This window comes from Synchiropus splendidus, chromosome 17, assembly GCF_027744825.2.
Source record: "Synchiropus splendidus isolate RoL2022-P1 chromosome 17, RoL_Sspl_1.0, whole genome shotgun sequence".
NCBI lineage: Eukaryota > Metazoa > Chordata > Actinopteri > Syngnathiformes > Callionymidae > Synchiropus > Synchiropus splendidus.
In genome coordinates, this window is record NC_071350.1 from 19,944,516 (window position 1) to 19,965,967 (window position 21,452).

Consider the following 21,452-nt stretch of genomic DNA (forward strand, 5'->3'; position numbering starts at 1 on the left):
AACTTCATACCCCCCCGGCCACGTTCCAATCGTCAAGTGTTGACCGCGGTGATGAAAAGGTTGGGGACCAGAGCGTCTCATCAGAATCCGTCGTAATGAAAAACTGAGAAACCCCCAAATTTTCTGTTTTGCAGCCAAGAAGAGAAAAACGACAGCATGAAACGTAACTTGTTTTGATTTGTTTCTACGTTTGGGCCGCGAAGGGAGTGAGGAGCCTGAATCACGCGACATGATGGCGGCCACACTTCTCTATCTATGCTAGGAGCAATAGAGAAAACTCCCTCCCAACATGCTCGACTGAACTAATGGCCGCTGCAGTTGCAATTAAATTTTATTTTGAAACCAAAAAATGAAAGGTACACAGATTCTTTAGCGCCCCCCAGGGAGCAGCATGTTTTCACTCTGACTCAGGAGTAAACATCAATTTTCATCCTGACACTCCTCACTTTTGGGAAGTGGTCCAGCTCAATGAGGGGGTGAGAGCGAGTCCAAAACCAAAGTGGGGACACGTCCGTCATAAACCCAGAGCTGCGAACCCAACAGCCGCGAACCCCCAGCCGAGCCCACCCTCGCCTCGGTCCTCCACAGCCGCCATGTTGGTTTTGGAGTCTGTTGTGGTGACCCGGGGCTGCTCCCCCCGGTGGATATATGGGTGAACAGCAGCACATAGAAGGCACGGAAGCATGTGACCAGCGACTGCATCATGGGTGGAGAAGCTCCATTTTTGGAGGTGAAGGGAGCAGACGTGGTGGCGCACAGATCTCATGAAGCGAGGACTTGAAGCGCTGCCTGAGTTTGAACAGTTCACTTCTCCCACTTGAAAGTTGTGAAAGGTGGCAGGGCTGATGACGGCGTGGGCGCCCGCACGTTTCAAGTCAGAACGTCTTTGTGTTGTGGAACCTTTCACGCAGCAATGACTTGCCCTTCCATCCCGAGGCGGCGTGGGTGGAAAAGCTTGTGCTCATCAGGAATTGTGCTTGGGTCCATCCAAGGTGAGACTCATCTCTTAGTGCGAGCACCTCGCGCCTCAGGGAGCGGGACGGAGAGAGCGGCGTGTGCCTGGCATGGACCGTACACGAGGTGTGGCGGAGTGAGCGCGTGCAGCAGAGGCCATTAAACAGCAGCGCGGTGAGAGTGAGTCAGCGCGGGGGCGCGGTGAGAGTGGCACCGTGTTATATCAGCATCTGAGGCTGCAGCCTCCAGCCACCAGGACGGAGCAGCAAACCCTGGCAGCAGCACCTGAAGGAGCCGTGACGAGGACACGTCTGACCTGCTCATGTGGAGGTGTCCTCAGGCAGGTCCCACACCAGGAAGCTCCGAGGCAGCGCAGACCTCCGCCCAGCAGCTCATCTCACACCTCCGGTCCCTCACCGCCAGTCACCTTCACAACTGTCTGAACCAGCAGCCTGGCCGCCGTGACTGAGCCTCCGTGAACACCATCAAGACACAAACCACTTCGACCAGTTCTGACACTTCCAGGAGGATGAACCTCCACTACTGGAGCTATGCTGTCGACAAACAAGCCAAGGAACACAACAAGCGCAAACACAACAGCGCCCCCTGCTGGGCGGCAGGGAAGAGGGGTGCGTGATGAGTCCGAGTCAGTCTTGACTTTGGTGTGATCCCTCCACCAGCAGCAGCAGGGGCGTCCCTCAGGACCCCTCTCCTGATCCAGAGCCTCTGACTGGCCCCTCCAGCAGCTCCAGATCGGACCAGACTTCGGGCCAGGCCCTGGATCCCCACAGCCCTGAGGTCAGAGAGGGCGGGCCGGAGGAAGGCGGGCGCCCGGATGTCCTCCTCGCTGCCTCCCACCTCATGAGCCTTGACTCCTCCAAGCTCCTCTGGCCTCTCCACCATTTCCAGAGGAGCCCCTGAGGTGATGCGTGGCACATGTGTCGGGACGCGGCGCCTGCTTGTCTCTCCGCTCCATGGAGAGGTTGAGTCACAGATCAGATGTTTGTGACTAACAGGCTGCATGTGCTGCCAGTCAGCAGGGGGTCGAGTGTGAGGGACACGGAGACACACACTGGAGGGCGGGTCAGACCGCGGGGCCACACCACTGCAGCTCTACCCTGAGTCTCTGCCAGAGCAGCCAGCTCCCCCCGGTGCAGTGGCAGTGCCGCACTCTGAGACGCTGCGGTGAGTCATCACTTCCTGCCACCGAGAGGCCCGGGAGGCTTGCTCGGAGGCTTGGTGCGCACCTGCAGGCCGGCGTCCTGGCGAGGGCCGCCGCCGTGCCAGCAGGAGCACCACCAGGCCTTCACCGCATCCTGCTCGTAAATGACGCAGCCAGGGATGATGAGGCTCGGCGGGGGGGGAGAATTGCGCCATCCCCGGAAATGCAGCGAAGCAAGAGCTGCCGGGTGAAGGGACACACCGCCGCGGACAGAAGCTCAACAGGCTGATTGTGGGGGAAATCAGCCGCTGATTCCGATCAATGACTCTCCCCCGACACGTCACCAGCTGAGCCTCATCTCACAGCCTGCCGCTGCTGCTGCTGCCTGAGCCAGGGCCGTGCAGCGGCAGCGGCGGCAGCTGACCCCGCACGGTGGAGCTCCACCCGTCTCTACTGTTTCCTGCCTCCATTGAGGAAAAGCTCCATTTCATTCATGCCATTCCTCTTCATTCATCAGCTGCGACCAGCCGCGACTCACGGTGCCATCTCCACACCAACATTCTTATCAATGGACGTGACGTCAGCACAGCCTGCAGGGGGGAGGGGGGTCACGTGGTCCGCGGAGGGTATATACAATAAAGTTGCGCTGACCGTGGTGCTGAAAACACTGACTAACTTGTACAAAAGCACCGGCGCGCCGCAACTGCCGCGGCTCCTTCATGTTGGCGGAGGAGAGGAAAAGGAGACGACCGAGTTCCTCTTCTTGACTGAGCCGCCACTTGAGCTGAGAATTTGGCCTTTTTTTCCTTGCGAGTTTCGTCCCTTCCCCGCGCACAGCGGGACACCAGGTAAGTGGAACCGAACGTGTCTGAGAGTGTTAAACGTTTTGTGGCTCTGAAGAGATGTGGTCTTTTGCTACAAAGCTCACTTCCAGCCAGTTCATCATTTTTCCTGTGAAAAAAGGTGATTTCAAATCTTTTCTAATTATTGTCAAATTCAAAAATGATTTCTTTCAAAGCAGCATCGGTGTTTTTTTTTCCTAAATATATTTTAACAAATGGTTTCTTTTTTTTAACAGATAATATTAATCGGATCACATCAGTCATTTTGAACGATTTTATATAGAGAAAAAAAAACAAAGGGCGACTCGATTTAATCAACTAAATTTCATCTAGTGTCTAAAAGACACGCACTTCTCCTCAAATTTGCGGACAAAAGTCATGAATAATTGTCCCGGTGAGAATGTTGGAAGTCTGAGCAGCGAAATGTGAGCGCATTCCTCCACTGGGAGGAATCCTGCTCAGCTCAGGAGGACAAAGCCCGGTGTCTGGAGCGGCTGCCCGCTCCCCCCGCACGCGCTGCAGCCCCTCGGAAACCGCAGGGTTCACCGGTCCACCGTTGGACAGGACCGATCCAAACGTGCCGCCGCCGTTTCCGAGCCACCGCTGTTGACGCCCGAAAGACCAGAACGCGGATTGTTCGCTTTTTTTTATGGAATCTGTTTTGCGTAAAAATGGCAGACGCGCGCATTTTCCTCCGCAGGAACAGGTGAGAAACAATCCCTTAATATTATTTAATTAACACTCAGTGGAACCCTGTATTTTGTTTATCATCCTTACTAATAAAAAAATACACGGAGATAAAACGCATTTAGTGACAGAAGCACAAAATCAGGCGTCAATTGTGTTTGCGCATTTTGCTCACCGGAAACAATAATTTCGTTTGACAGCAGCCATTTTTCCTCAGTCAAAACTATAACGGAGCGCCAGCTCTTTTTGTTGACGTAAAGTGAGTAAAATATTCGATTAAAAAAACAAAAAAAAAACAACCAAAACGGAGATTAATTTTGGATCTCGCCGCACACAGATCGGAACGCGCTGCGCCTCAAGAGCGCAGAAGCGTCTGCACCGCGTCGCACCAGCAATACCATACAAATCCAAATATCATCCACGCAATTCTTTTCACATTTATTTTCCATTCTTTAACTCTCAGCGCTCATCGCTGGCGCGTTATCACAGGGCCACAGAAACGAGAAGGAAATAAAGGGGATCCCGGCGAAGTCAGGCAGCCGCGGCTGCGTCCTCGGGCTCAGCCGCTCTGCTCAGTTTTGAACGAGCACTTTGGTCTCCAGCGTGATTTCAGAAAAATGAAGCAGAAAAATCAAACGCTTCTTCCCGCTCTGTCCTCTCCAGGTGCTTCACCTCCCTCCTGCCAGTTCTGCCTGGTCATGACCGGTCATCACGCCCCTTCCTCAGCCCACCTCGTCCCATTGGTTCTGCTGCTTGTAATTCCACAGCTGGCTGGCGCCGCCCCCGCGTGGGGTGCAGGAGGGGCGGGAAGGGTGGAGGGGCGCACCCGCACAGACTCCACCACAGAGGACCGCCGCACCCCCTACCTCCCGCCCGAGCGCTGGTCCAAGACGGAGAACACCTCGCTGGAGCCGGGTCAGCCGCCAGATGACCCCGCTGACACCGTGCTCACCGTTCTCCTGGAGGCTTTGGACCACCAGAGCGAGAAGAGACGCTGGGAAGGGAGCCGGGAGGTGACCCCTGATGGAGAGTCGGAGGGTGGCCAGATAAAGGAGAGGGGGGCGGCGGAGGACGGGCAAGGACAGGCGGCCGATAAGACTATTGAACGGCTGATTGTGAGTCAGCTGACGGCAGCTCAAGACTTGGAGAAGAGCGGGGAATTCACCAGGGCAGAAGGAGACGGAGGGTGGTCTGCCGAAGCTCCTCTGCAGCGCTCAGCCAGGGGCTACTTCCAAAACATCGACCTGGGCCTCCAAGACAACGAGATCCTGCCACCGCTCAAGGGCTACAAGGCCTACAACACGCAGCTGGCCTGGGCCGGCAAGAAGAAGCACTGGCAGGAGAACCAGGCCGGCGAGCGGCGCGTGAAGGGCGGCAACTACATGGACGACTTCGAGGACGGTGGGGAGGAGGTGGAGGAGGAGCTGGAGGAGGAAGAGGAGAGTCTGGCTCACATGGAGGAGGAGGCCAGGGCCCAGGCGGAGAAGCAGGAGGTGCTGAGGCAGCAGGAGGAGGCGGAGCGGGCGCGGGAGGAGGAGCAGAGGCTGGCCGACATCGCCTCCGACATGGTGCTGCAGTACATGGGCAGGAAGTCCTTCATGAAGCCTCGGCAGAAGAGCTCGGGCGCGGCCGGCAACACGGCCGAGGACAAGCGCTCCGAGGAGGCGAAGCAGGACGAGGACGACGAGGACATGGACCAGCAGATGATCGACCGGCTGATCGAGATCAGCAGCAAGCTGCACCTCCCGGCCGACGACGTGGTGGAGATCATCAGCGACGTGGAGGAGAAGAAGAAGAAGAGGAAAGAGCTGCTGCAGCAGCCTGGCGGCCCGGTCGCGCCTCGCTTCCGGCCTCTGGTGCCGCCGCCGCTGGCGTCCCCGCCCGCACGCCACTACACCGCCTCCAGAAACCCCAAGAAGGCCCCCAACAAGTACAAAAACAAGAAGTGGCCCAAGTGGTACAAGACGGACGACTGGTCGCGGCCGCAGAAGCAGCTGGACTACTGGTACAAGCCGCCCAAGCAGTTCCTGGCCTTCCCCTCCTACCCCTACTACCAGAAGCCATATCGGGCCTACTACCCCGTCTACTTCCCGCACCCCAAACACCGCTACTTTGGCAAGAACCCGCCGTCCAGAGAGCAGCCCTACGGCCAGGAGTTTGACTCGCCGCGGCGCAGGCCGAGACCCGGCAAGGGTCGCGGCGCCGGCTGGAGGCAGCCGCCCGAGCTGCCTCTCACCCCCTACATCTCCAACTACATCCTTCCCCACCCACGGACCTACCAGCCTTTACCTCCCCCGAAACCCATGGCCCCTCCCCGGCGGGGCAGACGGCCGCCCTTCTACTACCCGCCGGCGGCAGCGGGCGAAGACTACGAGGAGGACGGGCTGGTGCCGCAGCTGGACAGCGAGGAGGAGCTGGAGAACTTTATCGAGAGAATCTACATGAAGCGGCGAATGTACTGAGAGGCTCTGGACAGCTGAGCCGACGGAGCGGGATTGTTGAGCGGTGAAGAGCTGAGAGGGAAGGGAGTCTCCGGGAAGACTCGTCTGGGAGTCAAAGGGCCCAAGAGCCACAATTTGTGTTGTTCAACTCACAGTGTTTCTGTTGCTTTATTTCCGCCAGAGAGACGATGCTCGGCCTCTTGCTCAGTTTACATTGTAAAGCAGAACATACAGGTGTGTATGTCTGACTCCATTCAGGTTTAATCTCTGATGCATCTTCAGAGTTTTCTAGCAGACAAACACACGATGTTTACACGCTGCGTGTGCGTCCTTCTGTTGTTACGGTCACGACACAGCGGAGGCTGCCTTCTTCTTCACGATTGGTCAGACTCCAGGTGCCAACGCACGCACGCACGCACGCGCGCCTCACTCGTCTGAATTTTGCCTTACAAGCATCGAGCGTGGCGCCGCGCGGTCCCCGCAAGTAAAAAACCCTGTGGACTCCAAAAGCACAACTTAAACTCCAAACACTTCCAACCTGGTGGACCGAGGGTGTTTCCTCCACGACAGCAGATCTTAGCGCCATGGCTGCGGCGGGAGGCCGTGATTCGTCCACCATCTCATCCCCCCCGTCATTTCTGTTGAGGAACGATACTTGAATTCTCTCTCTCTCTCCATTCATTTGCCAGAGCAGCTCACTCAGAGGTTCCAGGCCGGGGAGTCAGGGATTGTGCTGAAGCCGTTCAATGCACGTCTTTCTACTTGCATCTTAAAAAAAATCGACAAAAAAAAAAACGAGGAAAAATAAAACAATGTGGAGAATGACAAGATGGTTGTTTTCTCTGAATAAAACTGTGAAAAAATAAAGAATAAAATCCTGCAAAGGAACGAGGGCGTGGCAGTGACGCCGTCCGTCTTGTTTGAGGTTGTTGTTGATGTCAACTTTAGCATTGTAAAGTGTACAGTGTGAAATAAATATGCCTGTGTAATGTGTAAATAACAGCATGACGATTACTAGTTTTGCTATATTACAAAATAAAAGCAATTATTTTATTAAAGTTCCGTTCTTCAATGGCTCCATGGCAGGGCGAGTGGCTGGGACGGGCGCTGCAGCGATGGATGAGTCACAGGACCGGCGGGTGACTCATCCGGCCCGGCACAGCTGCGGAGCCGCACCGGCCTCAGAAGCAGACGGCTCTGCTGATACACACGCTTGTCTCTCTCTCGGTCCCTGCTCACGGCCGTCACCCTTTCCCCAGCCTCTCCCCCGAAACCTAACATCCGAACCGGACCTGACACACACACACACACACACACAGATGGAAAGAGCTTCACAGAGCGGCCTGGTGCATCACACATCACAACATGGAGGCGGGTGTGTTTGGGGAACCACGTGAGCCTGTTCACACTCACCAGTCGTGCCAGTGATTCACAGATGGAAGGTGAAGAGGCCTCCACAGGTGCGAGGACCACGTGGATCACTTCAAGATCCAGATGGGAGTCATGGAGACCAGAATCAGGTCTGGACCACTGCTGCCTCCTGCTGGCATGCGAGGCTCACTGCAATCAATGATCTTTCAAATGCTAAAAATCTGCTTCTGGGTGAGTGAGGTGTGCACTTCACCAGCCTCACTCACTTCGCTCCCGTCACCTTGCACTCCATGGTGTCTACTCTAGAGCAGTGACTCTTAACCATAGAGGCCGAGCGCCCCCGAGAGGGCCACGAGAAGTGTCCTGTTCCAGCCCTGTGGGCCGTGAGAGGCTGAGTCTGAACCCATGAGCCACGTATGGTGGCAGCAGTGAGTCAGTGAAGTGACTTGACAGCTGCACATCTGTGATAGTCACCAACTATGGAGAAGTTCTTGGAAAGAAACAATGATGAAGACAGTGGTGGCGCCCCCTACAGTACACACTGTTCACCTGTTGGAGCAGGTTTGAAAATGAATTAGAACAATTTATGGAGATGCTTTCATTTACACTTTACTTATCTTCTTTGGAGTTAAATAAAATATATTGTTTTTATTTCATGATATTTAGACATGGTTTTATTATATTTATTTTATTTTTTAGTTTACAATTTTCTCAACAGTTTTCATCAAGTGTGTATTTTTTCCTTTTTTTCTTGCACCTGCTTCAGCTGCTTTGCGTTGATCACACGGTTTCATGTCACTTCACTTTGCTTTGTTTACGTGTCAGTAGATTCAATATGGTTGTTGAAGTCAAGAGTCATGAGTCAGTTCTATTGAATGGGCCCCGGGTGCATTTGTTCTGGGAAGGGTGGCCCCCCAGGTCAGAGAGGCTCCGAGCCCCTGCTCTAGAGAACTGTGTGTGCAGCAATCCTTGTGGGGACCTCAATTTCAGGGTTAAAATTTCTAAATAACTGGGTGATTGTAAGTGGGTTTGGTACCGGGTCCTGTTTCAGCTTATCCATGTGTTTAGGGGGAGAGGCTGGGGAAAGGGAGAGGTCCCCACAGAGGACAGAGAGACAGCCACGTGCGTGTGTGTCCATGAGATCTAGCTCTCCTGGGCTGCAGAGGCTCTCCTGACAGTGACTGGAGAAACAGAGCCGTGAGGAGCGAGGGTGAGGCGGCGAACGCTGTAGCGCCTCACGCCGCCGCCGCCACAGCATAATGGCTCTGCTGTAGCCGTGTATCTGACCACAGCAGCCGCGGCTCGCCTCCAATTAACCTGTCAGGAAATTTCCACGCTATTATTTTCACGTCAACCATCTTGTTCAGCGCCCTCTCCTGCCCTCTCAGCACATGCGCTGAGTTCCTGCTGACTCCCACCACGGACTAAACAAAAGAGAGAATTCAGCTCTTGGTAATCGCTTCTGTATGCCTGGTGGGAGTTCCATCATTAAAATGCCATTCGATTCTTGAAAAAGCCTGCCTCTCTCGCAGCAGCAGCAGCAGCAGCAGCTGGTAAACATCCAGCCCGTGAGTCTGGCGCCGCGCGGCTCCAGGAGCCTCCGCGCTCAAGTGGCAAACTTAGAGGCATCCAACAGGAAGCTGGGGCCAATGTCGCCGCAGACGCCATTAAAGAAATTGGCCGCGCTCGGTTGCGTGGCAACCCTTTGTGTTTCATAATGGCTTCTCTGCGAAGATGATGTTCCAGCCGAGCCCTGGCGCTCGCACACATCACGCTCCGATGATGGCAGTAATGACATGGTGCTGCTCAGCCACCAGACTGAAACGTCCACGCTCCACCCAGATCCTGCCACTGAGGACACCACTGAGGGCTGAAGGCCTGGTGACCCAGGACCCAAACTCTCCTCACTTTATCCACCTGAACACAAGTAAACGCACCTTTCACTTGCCTTTGATGTTCATGTTTGGCTTCGTGGTAGATCCAAACGTACAGAGCGCCATCACACATCAAAGGGAGCCATCTTGCTAATCTTGCTAGCACCGCTATGTCGCCGACCTCGGTGACTGAAGAACCTTTCCTCAGCATGAGGCACGACACGGAGGCGGACACTCTTCTCTCCAGAGCAGAGTGCGGGCTAACGTTAGCCTCCAGTTCAGGTCTGCTTCGACCGGCTCCAGGGCAACTTGGAGCTCCTGCTGAGCAACTTCAGAGACGATGGAATCACAACACAAAGTACAATCTGTCAGCATTAGCGAGGCAGCATTAGCATCCCGCTCAGGCGCCGCTTCAGGAAGACCTGTCATGGGAATAGTGCGTTTATCCTACAGTATTAACATTATTATTAAAGAAGTTATTTGCAGGAATGCTGAATGAGGGTGTGTGGCTGAGTGTGTGTGAGAATTTGAAGTTGGAGGTCGAGTTCAAAGACAGGAGTGAACCACACTGGAGGAACAAACATTGGAACTCAGAGGGTCCAAGGTCAGACGCAGGAGGCTGGACAGTACCATCTTCTCCAGAGCTGGACGGAGCTGGTCCTGATAAGAGCCACTGGGGTCCGAGCCAACGGGGCCGCATGCCTTGTGTTCGTTGCCATGGTTACGAGGGAGCCAGCAACCAGGGCTGGCGTCAACGGCTGAGGACCAATGGGACGAGGAGCCCACGTGGAGAAACTTTTGTGTATAAAGGGTCAAGACCTCGGATCGATTTTTGTCTCTCTACCGGACTTCTGCTAAGGCTCAGTCAGGCGTAGTTGCTGAGCCAGAATTCTGCTCATGTATTAGACTCCTCTGTCGGGGAAGACATTAGAATATAACTTGTTGGTTTCTTGGTAGCCATTCTCACGAATAACAGACGCACGGAGGCACACAGGATTTCCAACACCTGCCAGCTCCACTGGAGAAGTTCAGTCCCCCCAGCATTTCATCACTGGTTGTTGCGGTCAAAAATGCCTCATCTAAAAAGAAAATGGTGGCAAAAGTTACAAAATGAGCGGGTAAAAATGGAGTCAGTTCCAGACTGAAGGTTCACAAAAAAAGGATTTCAGGTGCAAATGGTTGGACGGCCAACAAACAACTCGCACAGGAAGTAGAAAAAAAACAAGAAAAAAAACCGTCCGTTTCCCAGCACAGCAAATGCTAAGGCTAGCTTGAGCGCGGGACTCGCGCCTGCTGTTCGCCTCACTCTTGCTGTAAACTGGGTGGAGAGTGGCGCTGCTCTGAAACTTCTCCATCCACAGCCTCCTTCAGCTGCCGGGATAGTTTGTGATTGGCGGTGACGTCACGGGCGGAGCGTGTGTGTGTGTGAGGGGGTGCGTCATCAGTCGTCGGAGTTAACCCTCGCGCCTGGCGGCTCCTAATGTGCGGCGCTTTCCGCGGCCATTAGCGCAGCAGTCGCGCTCCTCTGCGCGGCGCGTCTTTTGTCTCCGATCCCTCCAACCCGCCTCGCTCATTTCCCTCCTCTCTCCTTTCATCTGCCAGCGTCTCTCTTTGTCCCCTCATTATCTTCAGTCCTCCCCAAAGCCTGCGGTCGCGCCTCGCATGTGCGCGCGGAGTGCGCGCCCCCAGAGCGCTGGCTGAGAGGCGCTCTCTCTGCGCCACTGTCACAAAAGACTGGTGAGTCATCGCCACTTACGCTGCCGTCTCTCTCCTTCCCCCGAACAAGAAGAGGGGGGAAACATTTAGAGGAAAAACACTCGGATGACTCCCTACCTGCCGAGCTCTTATCGGCACACGCACGCGCACGCACACACAATTATCCCGCTGCTCGGAAACAACCGGTGTTTTAGCTTTTGATTTGTATTCAGCAGCGAAGGCTGAGTATTTAATGGGTGCTATTAAAACACTGACTCAGATGACAGTCGAGGTAAAACAAAGCGGCCGCTTCTTTATCTCGCACTTTTAACGCTTCCACTCCACAGACCGCCGCTGAACGCTGCTGCACTTTCGCCCTCTGCTGGAGACACGGCGAACAACGGGGCATTGATTTCTTCACGCGGCTTGAAAGACCTCCTGAAGAGAAGCTTTACACAACAGTGGAGGTCGCCGTCATGATGCTTAGAGACACAGGAGTCAGAGTGAGAAGGCTCAGAGATGATGGAGGCAGGTGTGGAGACCTGTGGTGGCAACACTCATACGAGACGATGACAGAAGCTGCTGCGTCTGAATCGTGTACTGAGCTTCAACAAGTCACTGCCAGCACCAGACGCTGTGGACCATGGTGGTCTCCAGAGAGGAGAGGAGCTCCCGAGGAGTGAAGATGATCCAGCGGAGACCAAATCAAGAGACTGAGTTTGGGTTCATGCTGCAGAGGGAACGATGATGTTGAGATGAGACGTTTGAGAGTGAAGCTCAGAGCAGGAAAGCTCTTCCAGTTCAGTGATGTCATGGGTCCAGACAAGCAGACCTGAAGGAGGAGCCCTGATGTTGTGGTGAGGAGCAAGGCTCACTGGTGAAGCAGCGTCCAAACTGGAGGCTTGTCAGTAACATCATTCATCATCTGCCACCTCACAGGCTGGAACCGTGCCAGCTACCCGGGGTAAGAGGCGGCGGTCACCCCAGCACAAAGCACCTCCAGACTGAGTGTTCCTGTGGGTCTGTTTGTGTCCCTGCAGTCACGGGAGCTCGCTCCTCTGTGCACAGACTCTCTAGTGAGCCATTCAGTCGCATGAAATATTGAAGGCCTGGAGTTTCCGTTTCACACTCTGCGAGGGGAGGGGGGCAGTCGGGGGAGACGTCAGTGGTGAAGACCAGCTGGCGAACCTGTGGAGCCGCAGACTCATGAAGGAGTGATGCAGGTGGAGAGGGAGGATCAAGAGATCAGGTGGGAACAGGAGACGCTGATGAGCGGACAACACTGCGGCCTGTGAAACTGGCCTCTCTCCCAGCAGGAGCAGTGATGAGGAGCCCCGAGAGGAACCTGAGGACAGAGCTGCTGAGCGTGAGGAGGAGGGGGGCGGCCAGGTGAGGATACCCTGGGCTCCACACAGGTCCGGAGGAGCCCACCTCAGCTCTCTCTCCGTGCCCAGGAGTGTTCCGTGGAGACCATCCAGGTGTCGAGTGTGCCGCCGGCCCCTGCTGTGGGGGCCACCCTCCCTCCCACCATGAGTAGCAGACACACTCAGACTGGCCGAGTCCCTGCGCCGGAGCCGTGCTGGTACTGCCTGCGCTCTCTGGAGTCCCAGCTCCCTCCAGCATCTCCCCTACAGGTCTCAAAGCCAGCACCCGTGACACGATTATGACCCACCCGCTCTGATTCACTTCCCAAGATCACGTCATGATTTCAGAGTCTAAGGAGACATTTTCATTTGAACAGATTCATGAATGTGACCCTCATAACGCACTCTGAACTTGAGTCCAAGCTAAGATGGTTTCAATGAGGCAACAGGACTGGAGCAATATCCCAGAAGGCTTCTCCGTCCTGACTCGTGTCGATGCTCATGACTTGCAGAGGCCCAAGTTTTTCACACCTGTCCCTGTTTCCGTTCAGGAAGAATCGCAGCCTTGGTCGCTGCTGCCCCCTGGCGGACAGAAGGTCACCTACCAGGCCGATCCACGGCCTCACTTCGGCGTGGCTCGCTCCTCCCACTCCCCATGTCGCCCACTGTGGGGCGGCCAAGGGCCCAGCTGGGCTCAGAGGGCGCGTGAGGAGTCCCAGAAGAGCGAGACGTGCCCTCACTGCCACCTGAGCCTCCCTGCCGACACACTGCGCTGGCATGAGGTGGGCACACACACGCGCACACGCGCCACTCAATACAGTGGCAGCTGGAGGGGCTCACTGTTGTCTCTCTGTGGGCAGGCGAAGTGTCAACTGTTTGAGGGGACCAGGACCCAGAGGAAGTAGCATCCTTGAGTTTCAGCCTCTGTTGGCGTTTTCTACCACACGAATAAATCAGCTCTGTCCAAGGTTATTTTCTGGTGGTCAGTCAGTAAAGGGTCCATGAGCACCGGCGAGTCACATGACAAGAGCTTCCCAAGCGCCTCTCTATTGAGCTGGATCGGTTCCCCAAGTCCATTTCTGAGCGCTGACCCGGGGATGTGCGACCCCGCTGGCCACGGTGGACCTGGACTCTCATCCCGGTTCCGAGGGTCAGCTCTGAAATTGGACCCTGTCAGGTCTCCGATATGAACATCAATATGACCACCAGTCCGTGTGTTTTAGAGCGACCCGTGACCGACTTGTGTCAGACACGGTTTTCAATAAAAACAGGATGAAGACGGATGATTTCTTCTTGTGTCTATTATCATGACTGACACGATCACCATCAGCACGTGTTCCCCAGTCAGAGTGTGTGACTGGCTGATGGGAGCCTGGGCTCCGTGGTGGTAGGGCTCACCTTCAGTGAGGCGGCGCAGGATGATGTCACCTGACTGCCTTTGAAGTGCTGCCTTTAAATCCTGGCTCTGTGACGGAAGCCCAACACAGCACCAAGAACCTGAGAGAAAGGTGCATTCTAGTGGGCTTGATCTGCACGAGCATCCACAATATTCTCACTTATGTACTTTAAAATAGATCGTACGAATCAGACTCAGGAAAACAAGAAGAGAGAAACAACACTCAATGTATTCAAATAAAGGTGGCGCCATAATGGGATCGCTCGAAAACACAAGACAGGTGTATAGAGATCTTTACTTTGAGTGAAAGAGAGAAGAGGATGGAGGAGGAAACAGAGTTTGTGGAGGTGAAGAGGAGAGTGCAGGCAGGCTGGAGACCACTGGGTCAGAGATGAGCCTGAAGGTGGTGAAGGTGGAGGAGCCACTGACCCGGATGGAAGGAACAAAAGACCACATGGAGGAGAAAACCATGACAGACTGACTGGAGACTAGATTGCCTTCACTGAAACTGTCGAGTCACGAAGCGAAGGGCGACCACCGACACCAAAGGCTCCACTAATCGTGTCCCGTAAACAACAGCAGCTCTCTTCCTATTGGTCGCCGCAGATCACACACGCGGTCACGTGACCGCGTCGCGCCATCAGGCCGCTCCGTCACCTGATCCCCGCTTGAATATTGATGCTGGGCCGCCTGCGCGTGCACCTCGTCTGAACATGTCGTCGCTGCCGCAGCCGTGTTCGGCGTCGCCGAGCGCCAGCCGGACGCTGGCGGCCGCTGCCGTCGGCGGGAGGAGAGTCACGCACCCGGGCAAGGCCATCCTGGCAGGTCGGTGGAGCGGCGTCTCGCGCGCGCGCACAAACACACAGCTCGGCGCTAATCCGCCTGCTCGCGCAGAACTAGGTCACTGGACCGTCGGTGATGCTCCGGCTCCGGGCGGTTCTGTGCTCCGTGTTCGCTCACGCACGCCCCCGTTGTTCAGCGTAGCTACGATGCTCAGTCAGCGGAGGCGGCTGAGGGGCGGGCTGCGGCGCTGCTCCGGACCGGAGAGCCGGGCCGGGCCGGGCCGAGCCTGCCTGGGCTCACGAGCACGCCGGGATTTCATCTCCACTCCTCCCGTGAAAGACCCTTTCTTTCCCTTCATTCTCCTTCAGCTGGACGTCACGTGACGCGTCTCTCACTTCGGTGTCTGGACGTCGGTCGTCGTGGGACGGTGTCGCTGTAGTTCCAGATGTCACCGCGAGTGTCGCTAAACAGCCGTATCTGCTCTCAGGTGGGATCGCGGGGGGAATCGAGATCTGCATCACCTTCCCCACAGAGTACGTCAAGACCCAGCTGCAGCTGGACGAGCGAGCCAACCCGCCCCGGTACCGAGGCATCGGTAGGTCCGGTCCAGTCAGACGGCCGTGTGTGTCGCCGGTGTCTGACCGCGTGAGTGTGTGTGTGTGCAGGTGACTGTGTGAAGCTGACGGTGCAGGACCACGGCCTCAGAGGTCTGTACCGAGGCCTCAGCTCCCTGCTGTACGGCTCCATACCCAAGTCAGCGGTGAGGTGAGTCCCCCCCCCAGCTCTCCTCAGCCTCCGGCCGTGACAGCCCTGCGCTCTCCGCCCCCGCAGGTTCGGCACCTTTGAGATCCTCAGCAACCCCATGAGGGACAACACGGGCCGGCTGGACAACACCCGCAGCCTGCTGTGCGGCCTGGGCGCCGGCATCGCCGAGGCCATCGTCATCGTCTGTCCCATGGAGACTCTCAAGGTCGGCCTCAGGTCGTGATGATACGGCCTGCTCACGTGGTCTCTGTTCCTAGCTTCTCTGGTGCTGCCGTGACCTTCAGCTCCTTTGTCCGTCCCACAGGTGAAGATGATCCACGACCAGTGTTCCCTCACGCCACGCTACCGAGGCTTCTTCCACGGAGTCAGCGAGATCATCCGCGAGCAAGGTGGGGGCTCTGAAGCTCCTCTCCCACAGACGTGACCGCACCCGCTCCTGCTTCAGGCTCATGTGTCAAGGGTTTCAGATTAGATGTGCTTTTCGTCTGCTTTTCTCTGAACCGTTTCCCACACTGAAGAGGTGTTTTCTGAGCTGCTGATTTGTTAGAACACATCTGTCAGGTCCAACTTCTTATGGATGAGCGTCAAGCTAACTGCTGCAGTGTGGTGCAGGGGTGAGGGGCACCTACCAGGGGCTGACCGCCACCGTGCTCAAGCAGGGAACCAACCAGGCCATCCGCTTCTACGTCATGAACTCGCTGAGGAACTGGTACAAAGGTGAGGCTCTGTCTGGCCGGCGAGGTCCCGCCGCTGCTTCACCGCCTCGGGTCGTGTGTCGCCCAGGTAACGACCCCGGCCGAGAAATGCACCCCCTGGTGACGGCCGTGTTCGGGGCCACGGCAGGAGCCGCCAGCGTCTTGGGGAACACGCCGCTGGACGTGGTGAAGACCAGGATGCAGGTGCGAGCGGTCAGCGTGAGAAGGTCCACAGCTGGTACTGAGGCTGTGCTTCTGCCCCGCAGGGTCTGGACGCCCAGCGATACAGGAACACGGTGGACTGCGCCTTCCAGATCCTGAGGCAGGAAGGACCGCAGGCGTGAGTGACTCTGGCGTGACGCTGCTCTGCCTGCGGGACAGTCCAGTCCAGTCCAGTCGGTCACAGCCGCACAACACAGCCGGACGTGTTGCTAGCTTTGTACTGAACCAGGTTCAAATAGGACTTATTCTCCGCAAGGATCCTGGGAGAACATCCCCGTCACACACACACACACACGTTTTACTCCGAGCAGTTTTCTCCATGTATTTCTTCCATTTAGATTTACGGACTGAGAAGTACTGTCGAAATGAGCGTTGCTCAGTGAAGGATTGAAATATTTCAGTATGGCTATTAAAGGCTTTCAGGGAAGACAAACGTAAAGTATACTGTTATTTTAGGTCTGTTTTCATAGAGCTGAAAATAAACGGTTCAACTAGTAAGCAGGCCGTGGCGCGCGGCGGGTCCGGGGAAGCGAACTCACCGGTCCAACACTAACGGACTGGTCGTCTGCTCCTCAGGTTCTACAAAGGGACGGTTCCCAGACTGGGCCGCGTGTGCTTGGACGTGGCCATCGTCTTCGTCATCTACGAGGAGGTGGTGAAGCTGCTCAACAACGTGTGGAAGACCCAGTAGAGCGCCACGCTCCCAGGAAAGCACAGACTCCTCCCACTGAAGAACCGTCCCCACGGCGACCAAGGGCTGCTGCTGCTGCACTGTGAGGTTGGCGAGGACTCCGGACTGTTGTGGACTGTCAGTGTCGTGTACGCTCAGATCCCGTGATCCAAGAGATGTGAGGCGTGAGGGCGGGGCTTCATCAGGCCTAGAGTGTAACCACAACCATCTCGCTCCACATCTGGACGCCATCTTTTTGCCAAGTTCGGAGCCGAGGCAGCTGAAACGGTCTGTGCTTTCCGCGCCGTCTCGACGGGAAAACCATTCATGTGTCTTTCGCTTCACCGAGTACTTAGGAGAGAACGGCCTCAGTCGCGGTGACCTGCGGCTCTTCGTCCCCGCCTTGTTGTGGTGTCATGAGTTCCTTCTGTCTGCTGGTCACCGGTGACACTTGAACGAGAGGCGAGGGCTTCGCCTCGTCTTTGCCAAACCTCTCCACTTGTTTGTGCGTAGCTAAGGCCCCAGTTGTTTTTTTTTTTACGGTGGAATCTGGCAGCCTCATGACGTCATGCTCGAGCTTGATCTATTAAAGTTGCCATGGTTCAAGACCAGAGACGTGACGTCGTCTGTGTGTGACGACCGCTGCACGACCAGCAGGAACATTATGACCACCTGCCTGGTGAAACTGGGCCCCACACCTGCGGTTCTCATCGAGGGAGCGCTCCAGCTGGTGACCCTAGCGAGGCCAAGCTCAGAGACCCATGAAAGAGCTGACCATCCTCATGATGATCTCCAGCTTCAGAACAGACCACGTATCTGAGGCCCAGTGCCAGGGTGAGGGAGGGGCTCTGAGGAGATGAACCCAGCGCAGCGCGAGGTCTGCGGCGCCCACCTGTCGTCTGCCCTTCACCGGCTCACCTTCATCACATGACCAGATCCAGGACTCGTGTGCCCGCTGAGCGACGACCCAGGACCCTCTCTCGGTCTGCACTATCTTCAAGTGTGGCGCGTCGCTCACGGGTGGGCTAGTGCCTCGCTAGCGTGAAGTAAACGCTGGAAACACATTTCTCTCAGCTGGATGTTTAATAGGTCCGACGTCACAGAGGCACTGAGGTCACCTCTGTGGCTCCTCACTGGTGAGCGACAGGGGGCGCCCTCCTCACTACCGCCTCCATCTGCGGAGAGACACCAGTGAGGACAAGGCCTCTCATCAGCCCAGTCAAGAGTCTCACCCACATTCTCAGACACTTGTCTTTGCCGCCGCTGACCACCCTCTGACCGTCGGGGCTCCAGTCCACGGCGTAAACCTGCGGAGTCACGTGCTCGTCACCGCGCTGTGACGGCTGAACCTCCACCTCCCCCACCCCCGCCCCCCAGCCTCACCTCGTCAGCGTGACCCGGCAGGTCGATACTCAGCTTCCCCGTCTTGACGTCCCACACCTTGAGTGTGCTGTCGCTGCTCCCGCTCACCAGCAGCCTGCTGTCAGCCGACCACGCCACCTGATACACGGAGCCCACGTGACCCCGGAGGGACATCAGGTACCTGCAGGCAGCCGGGGAGGCAATGAGTCTGCAGCACGCCACCCAGTGGACAGATTTGGAACGACCTGGGCGAGCGGGTTCTTACTTGCCCGTGCGTCCGTCCCAGATTTTGATGGACTTGTCGAAGGAGGCGGAGGCCAGAAGCCTGGTGTCTGGTGAGAAGAGGACTTCGTTGACCAGAGCGCTGTGCCCGGTCAGTCTGGCCAGCGGCTTCTTGTCCTCAGCTGGGTTCCACAGGAACAGGGTGAAGTCGTCCGAGCCAGACACCAGCCGCTCCGGCCCAGAGTTCTGTGACAGGTGGACAAGTGAAAACACGGCGCGGACGCGGTCAGGAGGGAGAGGCGCAGCACTCACTCGGACTTGACTGTATCGCTGCAAGGCGCGGTCCTTGATTTCCTCCACTAGGGGGCGACATTTGAGAGCGCTTAGATCAGCAGTGACTTCAGCACCACGAGTTCTTCATCCTTACACGAGCCACTGAGGTCTTGAGGGTTCACCGTGGCAGTGGCGGGTTCGAAAGCTCCGGTGCGCAGGACGTAATCCGTGCTGAGCGCCAGGGTGTTGACCCAGTGAGCGTGGCCCTGCAGAGTCCGGCACTGCACCCCCTTCAGTCGGGAGAAACACAAGACTCAGGTGTGCTGCACGACTCTCTTCTCTCCGAACAACTCACGTCTTTGGCTCGCCACACTTTGACGGTCCGGTCCTGAGAGGACGTGTACAGCAGTCCGTCTCCACCCCACTTCACACAGGTCACTGACTGAGTGTGTCCGGTCAGGATCTTCTCACAGCGTCCCAACACAGTATCCCAAATCCGTACTGAGCCGTCCTTGGAGCTGCTGGCCAGGTAGCGGCACTCGGGGTCTCTGCAGGGCCCAGACACATTAGCTCTTGAGCAGACCCTCTGTCAGCCGTCCACAAGAGACGCCCCTGTCTAAGCCACCGTGCCGGTGTCAACGCACAGATGCAGCGGCTCCCAGCACAGCCAGGTGATCCACTTCGTGTGTCCAGTCAACGTCTTTCCCACTTGGGCCCCGGTGACGGGATCCCACAGACAAATCTGCGACGGAACATTTGTTAGCCGCCGCAGTGACGGACAGGTCGCCGCACAGGTCGCCGCACACCTGACTGTTCTTGCATCCCGACGCCAGCTTCTTTCCGTCCGGTGACCAGGCGATACTCAGCACCCAGTGGGTGTGTCCTGGACAGGGAGCAGCTGTAGCTTCAACAGAGCCTTCATGGCAAGCCGTTTCCTAAATGTTTTACCTTTGGCAGTGTGATGTGGCGTCTCCGTCATGAGGTCCCAGAAGCGCACGGTTGTGTCGCCAGAGCCACTCGCCAGGTACCTGAAACACAGCCGTGCTTGAAGCTGAACACCGTGCACTGCATCACAAGTGTGCTCCTCACTTGCCGGTGGGACTGAAAGCCGTGGAGATAACCGCTTCAGTGTGACCCTGCAGAGTGCTGGTGCACCGGGCCACGGCTCGGACACGGAACACAGCCTGAGGTTGGTAGACGATGGGCAGAACTTGTTCTGTCTCGATCGTGAGCGACTTGACGCAAGACCCCAGGCTGGACACCACCTCGGCTTCGCCTCGCACGAAGAACGCCAGAGGCACCGGCTCGTCCTGGAGAAGAAGACACAGAGGAGCACGCGTGGAAGCAGAAAAAGAAAAAAGAGACACCAGGGAAGTCATTCTTCTACAGTGAGGAGGAGTTCCATCACATTATCTTATCTCTGAGTTAGGATGAATAACTCTACTGAGCAGTGTTTAGTGATCACAGCTGGAGTATTCACTCTACTGAGCTAAAATCCCCGTCTGAAATATTTCAGAGCACAATGCAGAAAGAGATGTGTTTGTCATCAAAACAAACGCATGGTCACCATATGTAGGAACCAAACTGAGTGATGTAATGAGTGTTTGCTGTTGACTGTGTTACAATGCTGAGACCAACTGGACAGTCGTACCGTGTTCTCAACACCTCAACAGCTCAACCCCTTGAATTCATTTCCAAGCATCGAAAAAAAAGACTGGACGGCTGGACTGAGACGAATTGTCTGAGACAAATGGATGCAGAATTGACAAGAGGCTAAAATGCAGTTCCTTAAGCGTCTTCTAAGAGAAGTGGCATCCCGTCGTTCAAAGTCAACTCCACATCAGACGTGAACAGGTGTATTCCGAGCTCAGAGTCGTGTCCCGGGCCGGTCAACTCTCACCTTCTGCAGCAAAGCATTGCAGACCAGCTGCAGTTTGTCCTGGGTGATGTCGATGGGCACATCAAAGGGGGAGCCCAGCAGCTCCCCGTCCTCATCCTGGAACTGGATGAGCAGCCGCTCCACATCATCAGTGGCCATTCTGAAGGTGAAACAAACACACCACGGTGAACGAGACCTGGGAGCAAGTGACGCGCCAAGTGAGGACCTCATGAGCACCACTCGAGTCGATGCCTTGTCAGTGCTGAAACAACAGCGGCTGGGCTGTGTTGGGACACGCGGGGTTAAAGCAGCAACACCACAGGAACTCTAACGTTAGCTTAGCTGTTAGCTGCCTCCTGGCGTCAGCGTCGCTTCCACCGCCGGCCTCGAGCGGCCGAGCGTCGAACCCAAGCAGCGAAACACAGACGGGTGTGTTTTTTTCTATTTTTACAGTCGCTACATGAAGGAATGAGATCTGATCTACCTTTAGCGAGGAACAACTGCACCCACGTGGGTGCAAGCAGACCGGAGACGTTTTCAAGCCGAGATGCTGTTGACAACCGCGCTGACGTCATTCCTGCAATGGACCATGGGTAAATAGCACAGGTCGGGTCGTGTTTGCTCCGTGTTTGTCGCTGTGTTTAGCTACTTTCTGGACCCCCCTAGCGAGAAAATTAGACAAAAGCGACTAGCGACTTTTTTTGGTGATCAGAGGCTCCAAATTCGCAGGAGGGGAAAAAACAATTGCGCCGTTTTCTGTCTTTCTCCGTTCAGAGAGAGAGAGAGACAGAGAGG

General features: G+C 56.1%; 3 protein-coding genes across 4 annotated transcripts; 2 read left to right on the forward strand and 1 right to left on the reverse strand.

Annotated features, from left to right (window-relative positions):
• The first annotated feature begins 2,787 nt into the window (after positions 1–2,787).
• On the forward strand, positions 2,788–8,983 carry si:dkey-175g6.2 (uncharacterized). The gene is made up of 2 exons (XM_053848059.1): positions 2,788–2,964; positions 4,309–8,983. Exon 2 carries the CDS (start codon positions 4,344–4,346, stop codon positions 6,105–6,107), a length of 1,764 nt encoding a protein of 587 aa, XP_053704034.1. The 5' UTR covers positions 2,788–2,964; positions 4,309–4,343; the 3' UTR covers positions 6,108–8,983.
• A 5,408-nt stretch (positions 8,984–14,391) lies between these two features.
• Positions 14,392–17,532, forward strand: slc25a1a (solute carrier family 25 member 1a). Its single transcript, XM_053848066.1, has 9 exons — positions 14,392–14,611; positions 15,057–15,164; positions 15,235–15,334; positions 15,401–15,539; positions 15,639–15,723; positions 15,947–16,051; positions 16,118–16,233; positions 16,296–16,369; positions 16,828–17,532. The coding sequence occupies exons 1-9, from the start codon at positions 14,500–14,502 to the stop codon at positions 16,940–16,942; spliced, it is 954 nt and encodes a 317-aa protein (XP_053704041.1). The 5' UTR covers positions 14,392–14,499; the 3' UTR covers positions 16,943–17,532.
• A 176-nt stretch (positions 17,533–17,708) lies between these two features.
• On the reverse strand, positions 17,709–21,401 carry nle1 (notchless homolog 1 (Drosophila)). 2 transcript variants are annotated; one of them, XM_053848065.1, is made up of 13 exons: positions 21,142–21,396; positions 20,679–20,817; positions 19,868–20,088; positions 19,727–19,806; positions 19,585–19,661; positions 19,423–19,520; positions 19,134–19,326; positions 18,933–19,068; positions 18,818–18,864; positions 18,549–18,751; positions 18,305–18,464; positions 18,158–18,228; positions 17,710–18,096 (listed from the first exon to the last, which is right to left on the reverse strand). In XM_053848065.1, exons 2-13 carry the CDS (start codon positions 20,814–20,816, stop codon positions 18,084–18,086), a joined length of 1,437 nt encoding a protein of 478 aa, XP_053704040.1. In that variant the 5' UTR covers position 20,817; positions 21,142–21,396; the 3' UTR covers positions 17,710–18,083. The 2 variants fall into 2 exon arrangements, with proteins under 2 accessions (XP_053704039.1, XP_053704040.1); XM_053848064.1 differs by having other exon boundaries at positions 17,709–18,228; positions 21,142–21,401.
• Between the last annotated feature and the right edge of the window lie 51 nt (positions 21,402–21,452).

What these genes read in the sequence shown, in the direction of transcription:
- slc25a1a (XM_053848066.1), top strand. Translation starts at nt 14,500, where the DNA reads ATGTCGTCGCTGCCGCAGCCGTGTTCGGCGTCGCCGAGCGCCAGCCGG. An exon ending in GTCCCATGGAGACTCTCAAG is followed by an intron (nt 15,540 to 15,638) that starts GTCGGCCTCAGG and finishes TCCGTCCCACAG; the next exon opens with GTGAAGATGATCCACGACCA. An exon ending in TGGTGAAGACCAGGATGCAG is followed by an intron (nt 16,234 to 16,295) that starts GTGCGAGCGGTC and finishes TCTGCCCCGCAG; the next exon opens with GGTCTGGACGCCCAGCGATA.
- si:dkey-175g6.2 (XM_053848059.1), top strand. Translation starts at nt 4,344, where the DNA reads ATGACCGGTCATCACGCCCCTTCCTCAGCCCACCTCGTCCCATTGGTT.
- nle1 (XM_053848064.1), bottom strand. Translation starts at nt 20,816, where the DNA reads ATGGCCACTGATGATGTGGAGCGGCTGCTCATCCAGTTCCAGGATGAG. An exon ending in CGGGATGCAAGAACAGTCAG is followed by an intron (nt 19,521 to 19,584) that starts GTGTGCGGCGAC and finishes GTTCCGTCGCAG; the next exon opens with ATTTGTCTGTGGGATCCCGT. An exon ending in TGGGACGGACGCACGGGCAA is followed by an intron (nt 18,465 to 18,548) that starts GTAAGAACCCGC and finishes GGCTGCCTGCAG; the next exon opens with GTACCTGATGTCCCTCCGGG.